At 23.3% G+C, this 18,979-nt stretch overlaps 1 protein-coding gene across 2 annotated transcripts in view; it reads left to right on the top strand.

The window, feature by feature from the left end:
* The window catches only part of LOC100202246 (adhesion G-protein coupled receptor V1), a 117,803-nt gene that overhangs the window by 45,075 nt on the left and 53,749 nt on the right, over positions 1-18,979 (top strand). For both annotated transcript variants that reach the window (XM_065816225.1, XM_065816226.1), the window contains exons 19-31: positions 61-180; positions 2,892-3,118; positions 3,629-3,858; positions 4,643-4,931; positions 5,597-5,815; positions 6,682-6,950; positions 9,850-10,297; positions 10,735-10,901; positions 11,111-11,372; positions 16,005-16,270; positions 16,505-16,725; positions 17,880-18,259; positions 18,341-18,780. In XM_065816225.1, the coding sequence (XP_065672297.1) occupies positions 61-180; positions 2,892-3,118; positions 3,629-3,858; positions 4,643-4,931; positions 5,597-5,815; positions 6,682-6,950; positions 9,850-10,297; positions 10,735-10,901; positions 11,111-11,372; positions 16,005-16,270; positions 16,505-16,725; positions 17,880-18,259; positions 18,341-18,780 (3,538 nt within the window). The remainder of the gene's footprint in view (positions 1-60; positions 181-2,891; positions 3,119-3,628; positions 3,859-4,642; positions 4,932-5,596; positions 5,816-6,681; positions 6,951-9,849; positions 10,298-10,734; positions 10,902-11,110; positions 11,373-16,004; positions 16,271-16,504; positions 16,726-17,879; positions 18,260-18,340; positions 18,781-18,979) is intronic.

The following is an 18,979-nucleotide window of genomic DNA, read 5'->3' on the forward strand; positions in this document are numbered from 1 at the left end:
TTCCACTTAATTATTTAAATTACTGGTGTATTTATTTTAATATTAGTATTGAATATTTAGCTCTTTACCTGAAGTTACACTGAAACTCTCAGATCAAATTTCAATAGGATGTGGACGATTATCACCATTTGATGGTTTTCTTCAGGATTTCAGACTTTATCAAGGATTCCTTGATGTTTGGTGAGTTTAAAAGTATTTTTTTGAAAAAAGTTGCTTTTTGTATACATATTTTTACCTTCCCCTAAACCCTTGGAATTAGGAATTTAGAAAAATGATGTTTTTTGTTGACCTCAAACTGTTAGAGTTCGGCATTAGGTCAGCAAAAAAATTTGACACAAAGTGGCTACCATAAAGCATAGAAATGTGGTCGGCGAATTTTTACCAATATATTCATATATATATATACACATATATATATATATATATATATATATATATATATATATATATATATATATATATATATATATATATATATATATATATATATATATATATATATATATATATACACATATCTTTGCCTACTTAGTCTCACATAAAACATTGATATTGTACTAAAATAGTATTCAGTACATACATTGTATTTAGTACCAAATTCGATGTATTTACTGAAAGAGTTCAAAAGTTATTAAGAGGAGAAACTTTTGATGGTAATTCTTATAATGGTATTAAAATAAAAATACTTGTTCCTGATCTTTAAAACAGGGTTATAACAGGAAGTACATCCAGTTGTTCTTCCATAATGTCATATTTAAATAAGCCAACAGCATTATTAAATAATCCTTCAAACACACAAGTGTTCATAAGAGTTTAAAATTAGTGCACCTCTCTTAAATCTTATAACTTATAAGCATGAACTTAACAAAAAACTGCTGCACTGAGAAGCAGTTTGAACACAGTACTTTAGGGACATGGCTTTCTTTGTAGGCAACATTTGGCTTACAAATTGACCGCTCTAGCAATACCTCATTACCTCATTTCTTGATTGATTTTTTAGTCAACTAATTCTAGATCAAAATTTTAGTATCACTATTAAAATGCAAATCTAAATTCTATGGAAATATCCCATGTAAAAACTGTTAATTATTTGTTTTAAAAATATTTTTTTTTTGTACATAATATTTATATAAAAAACTGTTGAGAGTTCAAGACCATTAAATATATAGATTAGCAGCATTATTTTCATTGAATATTATTATTTATGTTAATAATGTTATTTAATGTTAGTAATATTATTTAAACATGTTAGTTATGTTAATAATATTGATTTAATTATGATAATAATGTTTTCAAAAGTTGAAAAAAAGACCAATAAAAAGATGAACAAAACTTTTAAATTTTTTTGTTGGATTTATTTTGTTAATAATTTATATTAAATTATATTAATTATGTAAATAAAATTTGTTAAACTCTGTTAATTATGTTAATAATGTTTTCAGATGAAAACAAGAGAAATAAAAAGATCAACAAAATTTAAACTTATTTTTGTTTTTAGATTTTTTTCAATATAATATTTTGTTGTATTTTTTTCATTTGATTTTCATTGAATCAAACAAGTTTAAAAACTGACAGTTATGACAGTTATGGTGGAAAATGTTGTGTTAGAATAAAATGTTCAGAGTAAATAAAAAAGTTTAAAGCTATATACAGAATAAATAATAGACAATATATAAATGACAGACAAGAAAATAAATATTTTTTCTTTTTATATGTTTTGTATAGGGTATCAGAAAAAAGCACAAAATTATTGATTTTTTTCCAATTAAGAATTATATACAAAATTAATAATTAATACAAAATTATTGGTTTTTCCTTAATCGCTACAATGAAATTATCTGTGATAGGCAAGTGTCTTTTTTATTCCCAGTAACCTCAAGGGTAATACATGGTTCTATTTAGGTCACACATCATTTTTTATTAACTATAAACTCCAGTTTTTTATGTCATTTCAAATGGCAGTTAAATTTTAATCATGGTTTCCATCATTTTTAATTTTTGACCAATCATTATTACAATAATTTTCAACCAATCAGTTTCTTACTGCAGTTTTGATATTTCTCATGGAAATTATACATTATGTGTGTTTGAAAACCAGCATTTGGAACGGTTGTCTCTTTTTAATGTATTTATTACTTAAATTGCATTTTAAAAACAAATTTGTTTAAGCAATAAAAAGCAGTTTTTTGTTGTTGACTTTTTTTGTCTGAAAAAGAGAGAAGCTTTAATGATTACAGTGATTGACACCTGACTACAAATATTGATGTCTAATTATAAAGCTGTGTCCAAATATGGTGGTTAACAAACAAGTGTATATAAAAAAAAAGTAACACTAACTTAAAATAGAATTTGATAAGTAAGTAGAAATAAGGCTTATTGTAAACAATAAAACTTGATCAGAACAGATCTAAAGTATAATTTTTTAATTATTAAACATAGATGATCACAGTTAGTGAATGGTCACTCATACTCAAAATAAAATTTACAAAGTTGGCTATAAACTTAAATATTGTAGAATTAAGGGAATGAATAGAGGCATCTACCTACTACTTTGTATACTACTTCTTTATATACTACTTCTACCTAATCTTCTACCTACTACTTTGTCTCCAGATCTTCTGAATTTTTTACCTTAAGACTGTCTTAATAGAGAGACTGTTTTGTGAGAGTTTTCACTCAATTATCAATTATCTTAATGATATTTTTATAATCATTATTAATTAAATCAATCTAAGTTGTTCACTTTTTATTAAGATTTTTGTAATAACTACTTTTTTGTAATAGAATCTGAACTAAAACTTAATATTATTACTAATAATTAATATATATAATAAAAAATACTTAATATATATAATAAATTATTATTAGTAGTAGTATTAACTATTTTCTAGGGATATCAGAGCAGTTCATCACATTTATCCAGTCATCTCTCCATCAAATGGAGAGCTTTTTTTTGATGTTGGAGAGACAAAAAAAGTTGTTTATATTCAAAGTGTTGATGACACCATGCCAGAAGCAGATCAACTGTATGATGTTCGTATTATTGATATTAATGATGATTTAGTTTTTAAAGACAAAGCTATTATCAACAGTGAAAAGTCTAAGATTACGATTAATGGTATTTTCATTTTACTATTTTTTATTTCACTTTTATTTTAATAACTAATGGAATAATCAGTAAAAAAATAAAAGGTTATTATACAGAATTGATTTTGTTTAAATTTAGTTTAAAAAATAAGGTTTTGATTGCACATGGGTATTTTATATGATATATGTACACTTTGTTGTGCCTAAAGCTAGATAAATCAGTTGATATGTACACTCATACGTATATACGCTTACTGCAACTATCACTAAATGTTTCAATTGATTAAACAAATCAAGTCAAGAAAAATATTAAATCATTCTTAAATAAAAAAACAAAGAAAAACCTTCTTTTTGATACAAATGTGTTTAAAAAAATAAAACTCGTTTAAAAAAAGGATTCAATTTAATTAATTTCTTTGATTATATTTATGATTTTTTACTTAAGTGTTCTTAATTTGAAAAGTTTGTTGCTGAAAATTTAAAATTGTTAAAAAAACTTAGAATAAGCTATTTATATTTATTATTATATATGTATGTTTAGTTTTAAAAAGTGATTTTCCAAATGGAATTTTTTTATTGGATAAAGCTACTTGTAATCAAATTATATCTGAAAAATCACATGGAATAAACATTACTATAAACAGAGTCCATGCTTTATTTGGTAATATTGAAATTGAATGGAATATCACAAGTCAAAATGGTAGTATTGCTAATGATGACTTCTTGATATCAAATGGAATAGTTGCTTTCATGGAAAATGAGAACAAAAAGGTAAAATCTCTTAGGCAAATAATTTTAACAATTACTTTACTTGGGGACTTGTTACTCATTGCTTGGGGACTTTCTTCCCTCCATCAGCATACTTTACGATAAACTTACTTCTATTAACATGCTCTTATAAGGTAATTCATCTCCAAAACAAAAATTTAGAGATAATATATTTCCAGAATTATTATTTTAATCCAGGTGTTCTCTATTAAACCTCTTTATTTTAATCCAGATGTTCTCTACCAAAATGTTAAAACTCAACTCATTTTGGTAAATTTGGTTGCAACTAATGTTGTTTAACTTTTAAACTGCCAGTTTTTTTGGAATACGAAAATCTTCCTCTAACTTTTATCAATTTATGTGCTCTAATAGACATAGATCAATGAAATATCAAAGCATTAACTCTTGGTACTATAAATGTTATCATAATTGTTATAATTTGTTATCATTATTAGTGTTATTATTTATTGTTGTTGTTGTTGTTATTATTATTACTATTACTATTATTGTTGTTATTGTTGTTATTATTGTCATTTTTGTTATTATTATTATTGTTATTGTTGTTTTTGCTGTTGTCATTGTTATTATGATTGTTATTATTATGATTGTTGTTGTTGTTGTTTTTGTTGTTGTTGTTGTTAATGTTATTATTATTGTTGTTATTACTTGAATTAGACTTGAATAATATAGCTTTTTTATTTGTTTATTTCGAAAGTATTATTTATTATATTTCTTTATATTGCATAAATATCTAATACTTATATGAAACTACCTAATTTTATGTTAGGTTATTGAAATAACACCATATGATGATTCACTTCCAGAGTTAGACGAAACTTTTTTTGTGAATATAAGAATTCATTCAGTTGTGGATCAACCTGTAAAATCATTTGCTATGGTAAACATTTCACAATGTAATATTACTTTAAGTAAAAGTGATCATCCATTTGGTGTCTTTCAGATCATAACCCCCAGTACAAATAGTGCTGTACTGTTATCAAAACCATTGAATGTGAGCATCAAGGAAGAAATTAATTTTTTAAGTTTATATATTGTGAGAGTGATTGGCTTTAAAGGTTTTGCATTGCTTTTATATTACCAAATTTTTGAGTATTTTTTAACAAAAACTGCTTCAAACTATATGTATATATATATATATATATATATATATATATATATATATATATATATATATATAATATATATATATATAGACATATATATATATATATATATATATATATATATATATATATATATATATATATATATATATATATATATATATATATATATATATATATATACATTTGTATACGAATATATGTGTATATATATATGTATATATATATATATATATATATATATATATATGTATATATATATATATATATATATATATATATATATATATATATATATATATATATATATATATATGTAAATTATGTTAGTGTATTTTACAAATAGAGTGCTCAATGTTCTTAAAGAACAGAGCAATAATTAATTAGTAAAAAACACTTATCTAACTTTTATCTTCTACTCGGAGTTTCACCATCGCTGGATCATCAGGAAGAGTACTCTTCCTGATGGAAGAAGAACTCTTCCTGATGATCCAGCGATGGTGAAACTCCGAGTAGAAGATAAAAGTTAGATAAGTGTTTTTTACTAATTATATATATATATATATATATATATATATATATATATATATAAAATTGTGTATAATATACTTTTTTAGGCTCTGTTTATGTTGAGTGGAGAACTCGTGGTTTTGATGGAACCAATGAAACATCTGGTTTAACTGCAATACCTGGTGTTGATTTTGAAGAAAGTATTGGTTTTATTAAAATGGAGGCAAGAGATAATGTTGCTAACATTTCAGTGAGAATATTTGATAATGAAAAACCTGAACTAACTAAATTGTTTCTTGTTGAATTGAAGAATCCATTTAATGCGGGTAAAATATTTTTCTTTAAATGAAAACTTTTTTGTTATAATTAAAAAAGTTACAATTAAGCTTTATATATACATATATAGATATGTACATATATGTATATTAGGGATGTAATGGAGTTTTATTAAAGGTGTTTACCAGGGCAGTCCCTTTAAATCAGGAGTTTCAATCCACAGGTTGTAATTCAAAATCTTGAGTTTTGAATATTTATAATAATAAAATTTTATATTATGTAAATAAAATTTTATCTTGTGTTTTAAATGTTTTTATTAATAAAATATTAAAGTTTTACAACATTCCATTACAAAAGTGCATAACAGCACACATACAATAAATATACAATTACCCTCACCACATTTACTCTGGGGTTTCTGCAATACATTTAATAACAAAAAATAGCAACAAACACCTATATCGCTATGTCTTGTTTACCATTCATAACAAAAAATGCTACATTTTCAGTGACATTTATTTATTTCAATTATGATGTTTCCTGACAGTCTCCTTTGACTGATTGTAGTTCATATCAATATCAATCAGGAGACTAAAACTATTGTTGCAATTTTCTTTTCAACTGCACAAATAACATAACAGCTGGTTGTTTTAAATCTGGAAAATGCAAAGAAAAGTTTATATTGTCTTTTTTCAAATGTGGCTTATTTAGTAACAATGCCCTCAGATATTTAACTTAATTTAAAACCTGGAGTAACTGGATACTCCAATAACTTTAAAGTTGAAAGTGATAATTTGTACATTTTTTATTTTAAACATTAAAAAAAACTTTCAAAAGTTTTTTTTTAATGTTTAAAATAAAAAACATGTACAAATTTTAGCAGTTTGCAGCCAGTAGTTTTTTTTTTTACTTATAGAGCTTGGCAATGGTTCTGTTCTTTTTGTTCACATACTTCCAAGTGATGATGCTCTTGGAATATTTTCTTTTCCTATTGTTGAATATACTATATGTGAAGGATTTTTTTTAAACATCAGTATCAAAAGAAATGGCGGCACATTAGGCAATGTTAAAATAGGATGGATTTTAGTGAATGGATCAAATGAGTTTAGTTTATCTCAAGGTGAAGTTAATTTTAAATTTGGTGTCACAGAAAGATTTATTCTTATTCAGGCTGTAGATGATGAGGTATTAACAATATTTATATACATACATACATCCATCCATACATATATATATATATATATATATATATATATATATATATATATATATATATATATATATATATATATATATATATATATATATTAGGGTGTTTCATATTTTATCAATTTTTGAAATCGAACTTGCGAATCGATTTATAAATTGACTATTTGTATAAAAATAAGTTTGAGCAAAAAAAAATAAAAAAAATTTAATTTTTAGGGTCCCCGCCAGTGGTTTTTGGGCCAAAATTGTCGGGTGTTTTAAACGCCTGGCGGGGACCTTAAAATTTATCTAAATTTATCTTTTTTTTTTTAAAATGTTATATGTTGGATTGAATGTTTATCACATAAAAGGAGCATGTCGAAAAAATAAAGAAATTAGTCTACATAATATTTTGAATGTTTTTTATACGCGATTGAGTGATAAAATAGATTTTTAAGATGGAAAATTTGGATTTTTCACCAATTTTAAAAGATTCTGTAGACTAATTTCTTAATTTTTTCAACATGCTCCATTTATGTGACTAATATTCAATCCAACATATAACATTTAAAAGAATAAAAAAAAAATTTCGATAAATTTTAAGGTCCCCGCCAGGCCTTTAAAACACCCATCATTTTTGGCCCAAAATCGAACTGGCGGGGACCCTAAAAATTAATTTTTTTTTTTTTTTTTTTTGCTCAAACTTATTTTTATACAAATAGTCAATTTATAAATCGATTCGCGAGTTCGATTTCGAAAATTGATAAAATATGAAACACCCTAATATATATATATGTATGTATATACATATATGTATATATATATATATATATATATATATATATATATATATATATATATATATATATATATATATATATACACACACATATATATTAAGTGACATCGTTAATAATATATTTTATATTTAATTGATAAAAAACATCATGTTCGGTTATATATTATTTTTATTATTTAATTTAGTGATATTTCGGCTTACATAGTATAACCCAGTATCAAACTTGAATTTTGAATTGAATTTTGTATTATGGTTTTTTTAGTTTAATAATGGCTTATACTATATAAGTTGAAATATCACTATTAAATAATAAAAGTAATATATAACCGAACATGATGTTTTTTATTAATCAAGTATACATGCATCATCAAAAAAATATGCTACATCGACTTTTTTTTATTATTCTTCATTTTTTTTCTTCTTTTTTCAAAAAGTTGCATGGATTTAGGTGGGCAAAAAAAGTCAGCACATGGTTATGCATTGTAGTATATATATATATATATATATATATATATATATATATATATATATATATATATATATATATATATATATATATATATATATATATATATATATATATTTATATATATATATATATATATATATATACATATATATATATATATATATATATATATATATATATATATATATATATATATATATATATATATATATATATATATATATATATATATATATATATATATATAGTAGTATATATATATATATAGTAGTATATATATATCTATATATATATATATATAGTGTATATATATATAGTGTATATATATATATATGATATATATATATATATATATATATATATATATATATATATATATATATATATATATATATATATATATATATATATATATATATATATATATATATATATACTACAATGCATAACCATGTGCTGACTTTTTTTGCCAACCTAAATCCATGCAACTTTTTGGAAAAAGAAGAAAAAAATGAAGAATAAAAAAAACTACAAGTTGATGTAGCAGCAACTCCTACCCAACTCCCTATTTTAATATCACCTTTGATTGCTGATCTAAATAAGTTTTATACATATATATGTGTGTGTTTTATATTAAAATAATCTTGACTATTACATTATTTAAAAAAATAATATAGTAGTTAAGGTTTGCTAATAACAAGAATTTAAATAACACTATGTAACATATATGTAATGTAATATATGTAATGTACTATGTAACACAATGTTATAGCACTATGTAACTAAAAATTGGAATTTAAATAGCACTATCTAACAAATTTTTAGTTTTGTTATACATTAACGTTGAAAGTGTATTTCATTGGGTTTTTTTGTTATGCCTTAACATTGAAAGTATGTTTTACCAACTTGTTTTGCCAAATACAAAAAAAATTAACTGTTTTTTCATAAAAACCATTAGTGTAGAACGAGATTTGAGTACTGAGAAATTGATTCTTCTAGAATATTCTTGAACTGTTAGAATTGAGTGCTGAGCATTCTTCTAGAACATTCCTGAACTGTTAGAAGGTCCAGGACTTTTCCAGAATGTCTAATTTTCAAAATTTATTTCTGCACTTTTATTAAGGTTCACTAGACTTGAAATTTTGCATTCAAGGACAGTTTATCAAAAATATGATGGAGGACAGATTTAGTCCTACTACCTAAAAATAATTTACAGTACACTTGCGAATCTAAAAAATCTATTTATTTCAAAAGCTTTTTGATTGTTTTTTAAGTCTATTCAATAGATTGTTTCTTACCAGAATGAACAAAAATATGAAATGTCTGTCTCAAAAAAAATATATATATATATTCTTTTGTGCTGTGGTCATTTTAAGTAGTTTAAAGTATTTAAAGTTGGCACTTCATGTAGCTTTTTTTCAACAATCTTTTGACATAAGCAATTGAATATAACACTTTGAATTTAGAAAAAAAAATTGTGTTACATGTTTAATTTAAATAATTGTTTTTTTGGTAATCATACTTTAAAATTCAATAGTTTTTAAATTTGTTTTTGAAAATGAAATGTCTGTAAATATATGTATATAATATAAATAACATTTCAATTTATTTATATATACTTTCCATAGAGACCTGAACTGACTGAAGTATATCATATTCAGCTGTTAAATGTTAGTGGTGGATCAATATCTTCTATCAACCGAACTGCTAGTTTAAAATTACTCAGCAGTGATTATCCGTATGGTTTGATTGAATTTGAGAAAAAATCTATTGAAATTGAAGAAAAAATAACCCATAATACTTTTATCCAAGTAAATCGAAATAAAGGTAGTTTTGGGCACATACGTCTTTATTATAATACTATTAATGGCTTAAATAATCAGTCTAGTGCTACAATGGGTAAAGACTACAGCCTAAATGGGTGTTATCTGGATTTTGTAGATGGTCAGAAATCTGCTGTAATTAATATCACCATTATAGATGACAATGAACCTGAGATGCTAGAAACATTTCTTCTTAACTTAACAGATGTAGAGATAATGGAGATAATGTCGGAAAATAATAAAAAAAGATTAAGTATTATATTTAATTTTGAGTAAAAGATAAAATATATAAAAAAATTTTTTAATATATATTTTATATTTATATATATTACTGTATTATCATATTTATATATTTTATATTTTTAACTATAAAACAATCATAAACAATAGTTATAATTTGTCATATATATATATATATATATATATATATATATATATATATATATATATATATATATATATATATATATATATATATATATATATATATATATTATTTTTATCCAAGTTTTTATTGTTAAATTATAAATAGTTCTATGTGAAGTTGCTTGTTTTTTTGTCTTTTTTTTCTTTAGATTTTTTTATTCAGTTATTTCAGTAAAAATTGTTGTTATATAAATAAAAGGTATGTTATTAACTCTTGGTCTTTTAAAAAAGTTTGTTGAAATAAAGAAATTTATTTTGTTATAGATCTTGAGAATGTTTTTGCAAGCACCCCTAATATGATTACTATCAATATATTACCCAATGATAACCCAAATGGTGTTTTAAATTTTAAATATGCTAAAGTTTATGTATCAGAAGACTATAATGACACTTTTTTGTCTGTTATACGCTCAGAAGGTTTATTTGGCAGAGTAGGTTATTTTTTAGGATGCTGTAGAGTGTTTGATTTTTATTATAGAAATTTCTATTATTCTTTAAAACTTTATTCTTGTTATTTTAACATTTTTGAAATTAGCATTATGAGTAAAATAATAAATTTAAAAGGGATAAATATTATAATAAATGATATATTTATAAATAATTAAATAAATATATTTTAAATACAAAATAATATTTTCAGGTGTCATTTGGCTATTCAATAGAAACTATATCTGCTGATATTGGATTAGATTTTTCTGTTTCATCATTTACTATGGTTATTGAAGAAAATCAAAGCAGTATCATGTTACCAATATTTACAATATTTGATGATGTACCAGAGTTTAATGAGACTTTTATAGTACGGTTACTTCCTGATACTTTTTTGGGTGGACTTGTCATGGGGCTATTGAATTCAAGTGAGGTTACTATACTTGAAAACGATTTCCCTTATGGTAAAATAGGTATGTGTACTTTTTTTTTTCAATATATATATATATATATATATATATATATATATATATATATATATATATATATATATATATATATATATATATATATATATATATATATATATATATATATATATATATATATATTGCAATCGTCACTTAAATGATAAAATGATTTTAAAGTTGCAGAAGTAATGGTTTAATAGCTTTTTCAAAAACAGCGAAAATTATGACTAGAAAGTTTTTAAAATAAATTATATTTTTGTTTTTTATTTTTTTATACTGTTTTTGTATGTTTTTTAAATTTATTTTTGTTTTTGTGTACATAATTTGACTGAATTAAATAGACTGACAAAAACATACAGCAATTATATCTGCTGATATCGGATTAGATTTTTTATAAAATGATATTTATAATGTTGATTTCAAAAATATACATACATTGACTGTGGGTTTTGATTTTGGCAGTTAATCTATAAGTTTAAAGAAAAATGTTTAAAATTTTTTAGAGCTCTAAAATTTTATATATATATATATATATATATATATATATATATATATATATATATATATATATATATATATATATATATATATATATATATATATATATATATATATATATATATATATATATACAAAAAAGTTATATATATATATATATATATATATATATATATATATATATATATATATATATATATAAATATATATATATATATATATATATATATGTATATATATATATATATATATATATATATATATATATATATATATATATATATATATATATATATATATATGTATATATATATTTATACAGGGCTCGAAATAACAAACATTTTTGTTCCTGACAAATTGTCCAATGAATACTCAAGTTTGGCTGATATGTCTGATAAAACCTAAAGAAGTGCGATCAAATGCCATTCTTGACCACACATAAAATATTTTGTTTTTACAATTTGAACATGGTTTCTTTTAACAACTTTAGGCTTTTTAAAATGTACTGAAAATATGAAGAAAATTTAAAAGATATCTAAAAAAATAAAAAATCTAAAAGAAAAAGAAAAAATCTAAAAGAAAAAGAAAAAATCTAAGCTTAAAAAACAAAAATTTTATATTTTTAAAAAATCACTATACTATGCAAAATCCTTTGTAAATTATTATAAATTACAAATATATTAAATACATAAATTATGTTTACTTTTTTTTTTTTTTTTTTTAATTTTTTTTTAGATTATTCACCTCCCCAAGGCCCGAGGGGGGCCACTACAGTCGAGGAGGATACTCATTTTTTTTGTGTTTTTTTTTTTTTTAATTTTTTTTTTTTTTTTTTTTAGTTGTTAATCGTGGTGCAACCCTCTCTCAACTCTTTAACTCCGAAACACGAACCTTGTCAAGCAAGGCTGCTGCGCGGAGAAACTAAGTTGAGCGCGGTACTTCCAGGGACGTGGTGGGAGTCGAACTCGGAACTTATTGCTTCATTAAATAATTAGAACTGATTTGTATAATATTCTTTGATTATTTAAATAAGATGCAGTTAGAATTAGTTCCATTTTATTTACATTAGCTAAGAGTATTTCATGTAATATATAATACTTAATTACATTTATATAAATATGTAGTTTTTTGTTTTAATTTTCAAATTTTTCTATGATTGATTTTATAAACACTTTTAATAGCGAGTGTGAACTCACACGTTATGTAACAACTCAAATTTAATAGTGTAATAAAAAAAACTGGTTTCTACAAGCAAATGCAATAACTTTTACATTAAAATTTTTTATAATATAAATTTAAAAGGGGTTTTAAAAGCAAAATTATTTGTTTAAAATTTAAAAAAACCAAATACTAAAATAATAAAATAATAAAAACCAAAAAATAAATACTAAATTTAATTTAATAAATATTAATCTAAATTAATAATTAATTGCAACCTTAACAATAACTGGGCCGCTTAATTCAAAAATAATGTAATACTTAGGGATCGTCCATAAATTATGCAGGGCTAAATTTCACTATTAAACAAAACAAAAAAGATCAAAAGTTTTCACTTACAAAGCCTGAATAAAAGTTGATTAAAAAATAAAAATAGCTAATTAAGTTCAATAAAAATCATTGCTCAAAATCATTGCTCAAAATCATTGCTCAAAATCATTGCTCAAAATCATTGCTCAAAATCATTGCTCAAAATCATTGCTCAAAATCATTGCTCAAAATCATTGCTCAAAATCATTGCTCAAAATCATTGTGTAAAATCATTGCTCAAAATCATTGCTCAAAATCATTGCTCAAAATCATTGTGTAAAATCATTGCTCAAAATCATTGCTCAAAATCATTGCTCAAAATCATTGCTCAAAATCATTGTGTAAAATCATTGTGTAAAATCATTGTGTAAAATCATTGTGTAAAATCATTGTGTAAAATCATTGTGTAAAATCATTGTGTAAAATCATTGTGTAAAATCATTGTGTAAAATCATTGCTCAAAATCATTGTGTAAAATCATTGTGTAAAATCATTGTGTAAAATCATTGTGTAAAATCATTGTGTAAAATCATTGTGTAAAATCATTGTGTAAAATCATTGTGTAAAATCATTGTGTAAAATCATTGTGTAAAATCATTGTGTAAAATCATTGTGTAAAATCATTGTGTAAAATCATTGTGTAAAATCATTGATAAAAATCATTGTGTAAAATCATTGTGTAAAATCATTGTGTAAAATCATTGTGTAAAATCATTGTGTAAAATCATTGTGTAAAATCATTGTGTAAAATCATTGTGTAAAATCATTGTGTAAAATCATTGTGTAAAATCATTGTGTAAAATCATTGTGTAAAATCATTGTGTAAAATCATTGTGTAAAATCATTGTGTAAAATCATTGTGTAAAATCATTGTGTAAAATCATTGCTCAAAATCATTGCTCAAAATCATTGTGTAAAATCATTGTGTAAAATCATTGTGTAAAATCATTGTGTAAAATCATTGTGTAAAATCATTGTGTAAAATCATTGTGTAAAATCATTGTGTAAAATCATTGTGTAAAATCATTGTGTAAAATCATTGTGTAAAATCATTGTGTAAAATCATTGCTCAAAATCATTGTGTAAAATCATTGTGTAAAATCATTGTGTAAAATCATTGTGTAAAATCATTGTGTAAAATCATTGTGTAAAATCATTGTGTAAAATCATTGTGTAAAATCATTGTGTAAAATCATTGTGTAAAATCATTGTGTAAAATCATTGCTTAAGATCTTCTTCATCTGTTTTTTAAATAAATTTAGCGTAATTTATATTAAATGCTAAAAGAAGCTTTTTTATTCAAGGAAAAGTATCTGCATATGAAAATTGGGCTCAGCGAGTCTGTACTCACACCATAGAAAGTTATTATCTATAATCATATTAAGTTATTATAAGAAAAAATATCATCATGAGAATGGGAATAATGACCTTTTAAAAAAATGTTGTGTTGTAGGGGATTCCTTAACTTTGGGAACACTGAGATCAATCAACTCATAACAGTGATTAGCGTTTTCATTTTTTCTCAGAGTTATCTTCAAATTTGATTCCAAACTTTCTTTGTTTATTCTATAAATATAAACTGAAGCTAATTATCAGATATAGTATGTTTTTAAAGAATAACATTTTACTTAACCGTAAAAACATATCTTTGCCTTAGAGTTGGTAAGGTTTGAAAGCCATAATTTTGTATCTTATTGTCATTATCTCTTACTGTGGCATGAATATTTTCAAGTCACAGACATAATGCATTGTTTTTAATGTTTTGCTTTAAAATAAGTTTAACATTATGAAAAGAAAGTCTATTTTTTTGAGTATAAAAAATAATGTGCTGAGAGTCGTAGAATTTTGAAGACTTTTTTATTTTGAACCATTTTGGAGTATAAACCTGAACAACAAAGTAGACAAGTTTTTTTAAAGACACACATGGTTTGTTCTTTTCTAGTATATTAACAGAGATGGTGAATAGCTAAAGTTAACTACCTTGTATGGTTAAGTGGTGTAATTTTGTAAGCAGTCTATATTTCAGAAACCTTTGGATTTTTAATACTGTTAAACAAAACTTCATTTGTATCCTGAATATTTTCAGCACATTTTTTGCCAAGTAGTCCTTTGAAGCCTCTTGGCCCATTTGTGTCACTGTCAAGTTTTTTTAAAAAGAGCTCTTAACAAAATTTTGTTTTGATGTTGTGTACACTTGATAAGGTGTAGTTTTCTCCTTAATTTCTCCTTTTTTACTCTTCATTTGTGTAATAGGAGTAACACTGACTTTCAGCATTTTTGTGACTAATAATATATACACAATGTTTTAGAGTATAATTTTTAGTGAAATGGATAACTCCTCTTAAAAAGTTTTATATCTTTTAATTTTTATGTTTATAATGTTTTTTTTAAACTACTACTTCAGATTTCGCAAAAGAAAATTCATTTAAGTTTAAAGTTCATTTAAATTTGAAGCAATAACTTTCAAACAAACTTAATTTTAAGTATTTAAAATTGAAATTTTAAATGTGCATAAACATTTTAGCTAACTTGTATAGGCTTTTTAGAACAATTGTACTAAGTTTGATTTGTTTTTATGCTGTAATTATTATATATGAAATTCTTTTTTAGGCTTTAGTAAACTAGATGACATGATTGTTTCAGAACCAGAAATCTTGGAGTCAGGAATCACAGATCAAAAAGTATTTATAAAAGTTGTTAGAGAAGGAGGCAGCTATGGTTATTCACAAATACGCTGGGTAGGTTATCCAACAGCACCATGGTTTGGGGATAATGATATAGCTCCTTTAAAAGGTTTTGTGACTTTTTTAACTGGGGAAACCTCACAAAACATCATTGTCAATATCATGCCTGACAGTATACCTGAAATTAATGAGGTATAGTCAAACAACTAAATTATTTGTTATTACCAATGTTTTTATCAAGTTTTATTCATTACAATTTATTCTAATTTTTGTACTTTATTTTTATTATACATTTATTGTTTAAATAATATTTCTATACAAAATAATAAATACAATAACTCTTTTTCATGCATTTTCTGAGTATTTTTTGCTAAAAATACATTTATATGTGATATATAATACAGTCACTCTTTGTGCTGTTTGTAGACATACATAATTTTATTAAAAGAAGTTTCTGCTGGAAATGCAGTTATTAATGATGTAAAATCTTCTATGCGTCTGATAATTTTATTAAACGATAATCCTTATGGCACTGTTAAATTTATGGATTCAACTGTTGATGTGTTAGAAGGAGAGAGTGATGATAATGTAACATTGCGTGTCAATCGAGTTAATGGATTGTTTGGTGACTTACGAGTTTTTTGGAGGTTTGTATTACAGTTTTTTTTATATATATATACACACATATATAAATATATATATTTATATATATATACACGCACACACATATATATACACACATATATATATATATATACATATAAATATATATATATATTTATATATATGTTTATATATATATATATATATATATATGTATATATATATATATATATATATATATATATATATATATATATATATATATATATATATATTGATATTTAAGGCTATTTTGTATTATAATAATAAAACAAAACTCATAGTCGTAAAAGAGTGCTCAATATTAAAAAGATACTTCAAATAGAGCGATATACATATATACCAAATTGTCTGAAGAAATTTGGGACATAAAAGACAAAATGTTTACACCCTTAATTAAGTGGAAAATTGTAAAACGTTGCAATCCTTATAACACTTCGTCAAAAATTTGCAATCTTTGTTTATACGAAAAATTCCTTATTTTAACATATAAAGGTGATAACTTGTTAAATAAACGAAATGAGTTGATTTCAAAATGCAGACACAAGAATAAATTCCTCTTATCTTTTTTTGACACCGGTGATTACCTAATATTTTGTTTTTTCTTAGCGACGTTAAGATCCCACTACACAGTATTTTGTAATTTTAGCGGTTTTTTTTGTTTTTGAATTTGTATTCAATGGCTGATGATTGCCGTATAGGCATGAAACTTAAAGTACCATAGATAAAGTTGTTCTTTCTTCGTTAATATATATATATATATATATATGTATATATATATATATATATATATATATATATATATATATATATATATATATATATATATGTATATATAAATTAGTAAAAACACTTATCTAATTTTTGATTTCTTCTACACTGTTTCACCATCAGTAGGTTCATCAGGATAGGTTTTTCCTGATGAACCTACTGATGGTGAAACACAGTGTAGAAGAAATCAAACATTAGATAAGTGTTTTTACTAATTTATTATTGCTCTGTTCTTTTAGAACATTGAGCACTATGTTTGTAGAATACACTAACATAATTTATATATGTATATATATATATATATATATATATATATATATATATATATATATATATATATATATATATATATATATATATATATATATATATATATATATCATTGTAGGACAAATCACTTAATTAGTTTTAAAGAAAAAGCCACACCTGGTGCAGATTTTGGATTCATACCAAACCCGTTTTTTGTTATTTCAAATGGCTCAAGCCAATCAGAAATAAAAGTTCTTATTTACAGTGATGAAGTTCCTGAACTTGACGAAATGTTTCAAGTTGAACTTTTAGGTGTTGAACTTGTTGATGACAATGTTTTAGCACAGGACATGCCTGTTATTGATGATAAAAGGTATGTAAATATTACAATACTTGAAAATGATGAACCTTATGGCGTGTTTGCCCTTCATGGATTTGGAATATCTAAAAACAATTATTCTGTATTTGAACCTGAAAATAATAATTTAACCCTGGAATTTTATATAAGTCGTAAAAAAGGTAAAAAAATTTTTACAATGTTTCAAACTTTTTTTTTTATTTCAACTTTATTATTTTTTTTTTTTTACTATTTATTTTAAGGTGCTTTCAAGAGAGTATCTGTATCATGGCAAGTGAATAGTACAGAGATATCAAAAGATGATATATGTTGTAATGGAGAAGTTATTGTTTTTGAGCAGGACGAGCAATTGAAGTTTTTTTCCATATCTGTACTTCCAGATCACATTCCTGAAAATGATGAAGAGTTTTCAGTTTATCTTTTAAATTCAACTGATGGCTCAATTATTGATGGTAACAATACTTATATAAAAGTTGTCATACTTGCTAATGATAACTTTGGAGGCATCATTCAGTTTTGCAACAAATCTATTGTGTTATCAGTTAAAGAAGGGGAAAAGTTTAGTCTTTGTCTGCAGAGATCATTGCCTGCATTTGGAGATGCTGTTGTTACATGGAAAATTATTGGTGATAATGTCACTCAAGATTTTGTATCTGATCAAGGCTTTGCTAATTTTTCAACGGTTTGTTATTAATTATTATTAGGTAAAATTTTAAATATATTTATTTTTTATATATTATTTTTATCATATGCATTTGTTTTTGATAACATCTATTACCCATTATATTAGCCATCAAGTACTTTAATTTATAATAATTTATGATAATAAATAATTTTATGATAAAATCTTTGTATAATTTTAAAAAAATTTAAAAAAATAT

The sequence above is a fragment of the Hydra vulgaris genome, chromosome 13 (assembly GCF_038396675.1).
Source record: "Hydra vulgaris chromosome 13, alternate assembly HydraT2T_AEP".
In the NCBI taxonomy this organism is placed as follows: Eukaryota; Metazoa; Cnidaria; class Hydrozoa; order Anthoathecata; family Hydridae; genus Hydra; species Hydra vulgaris.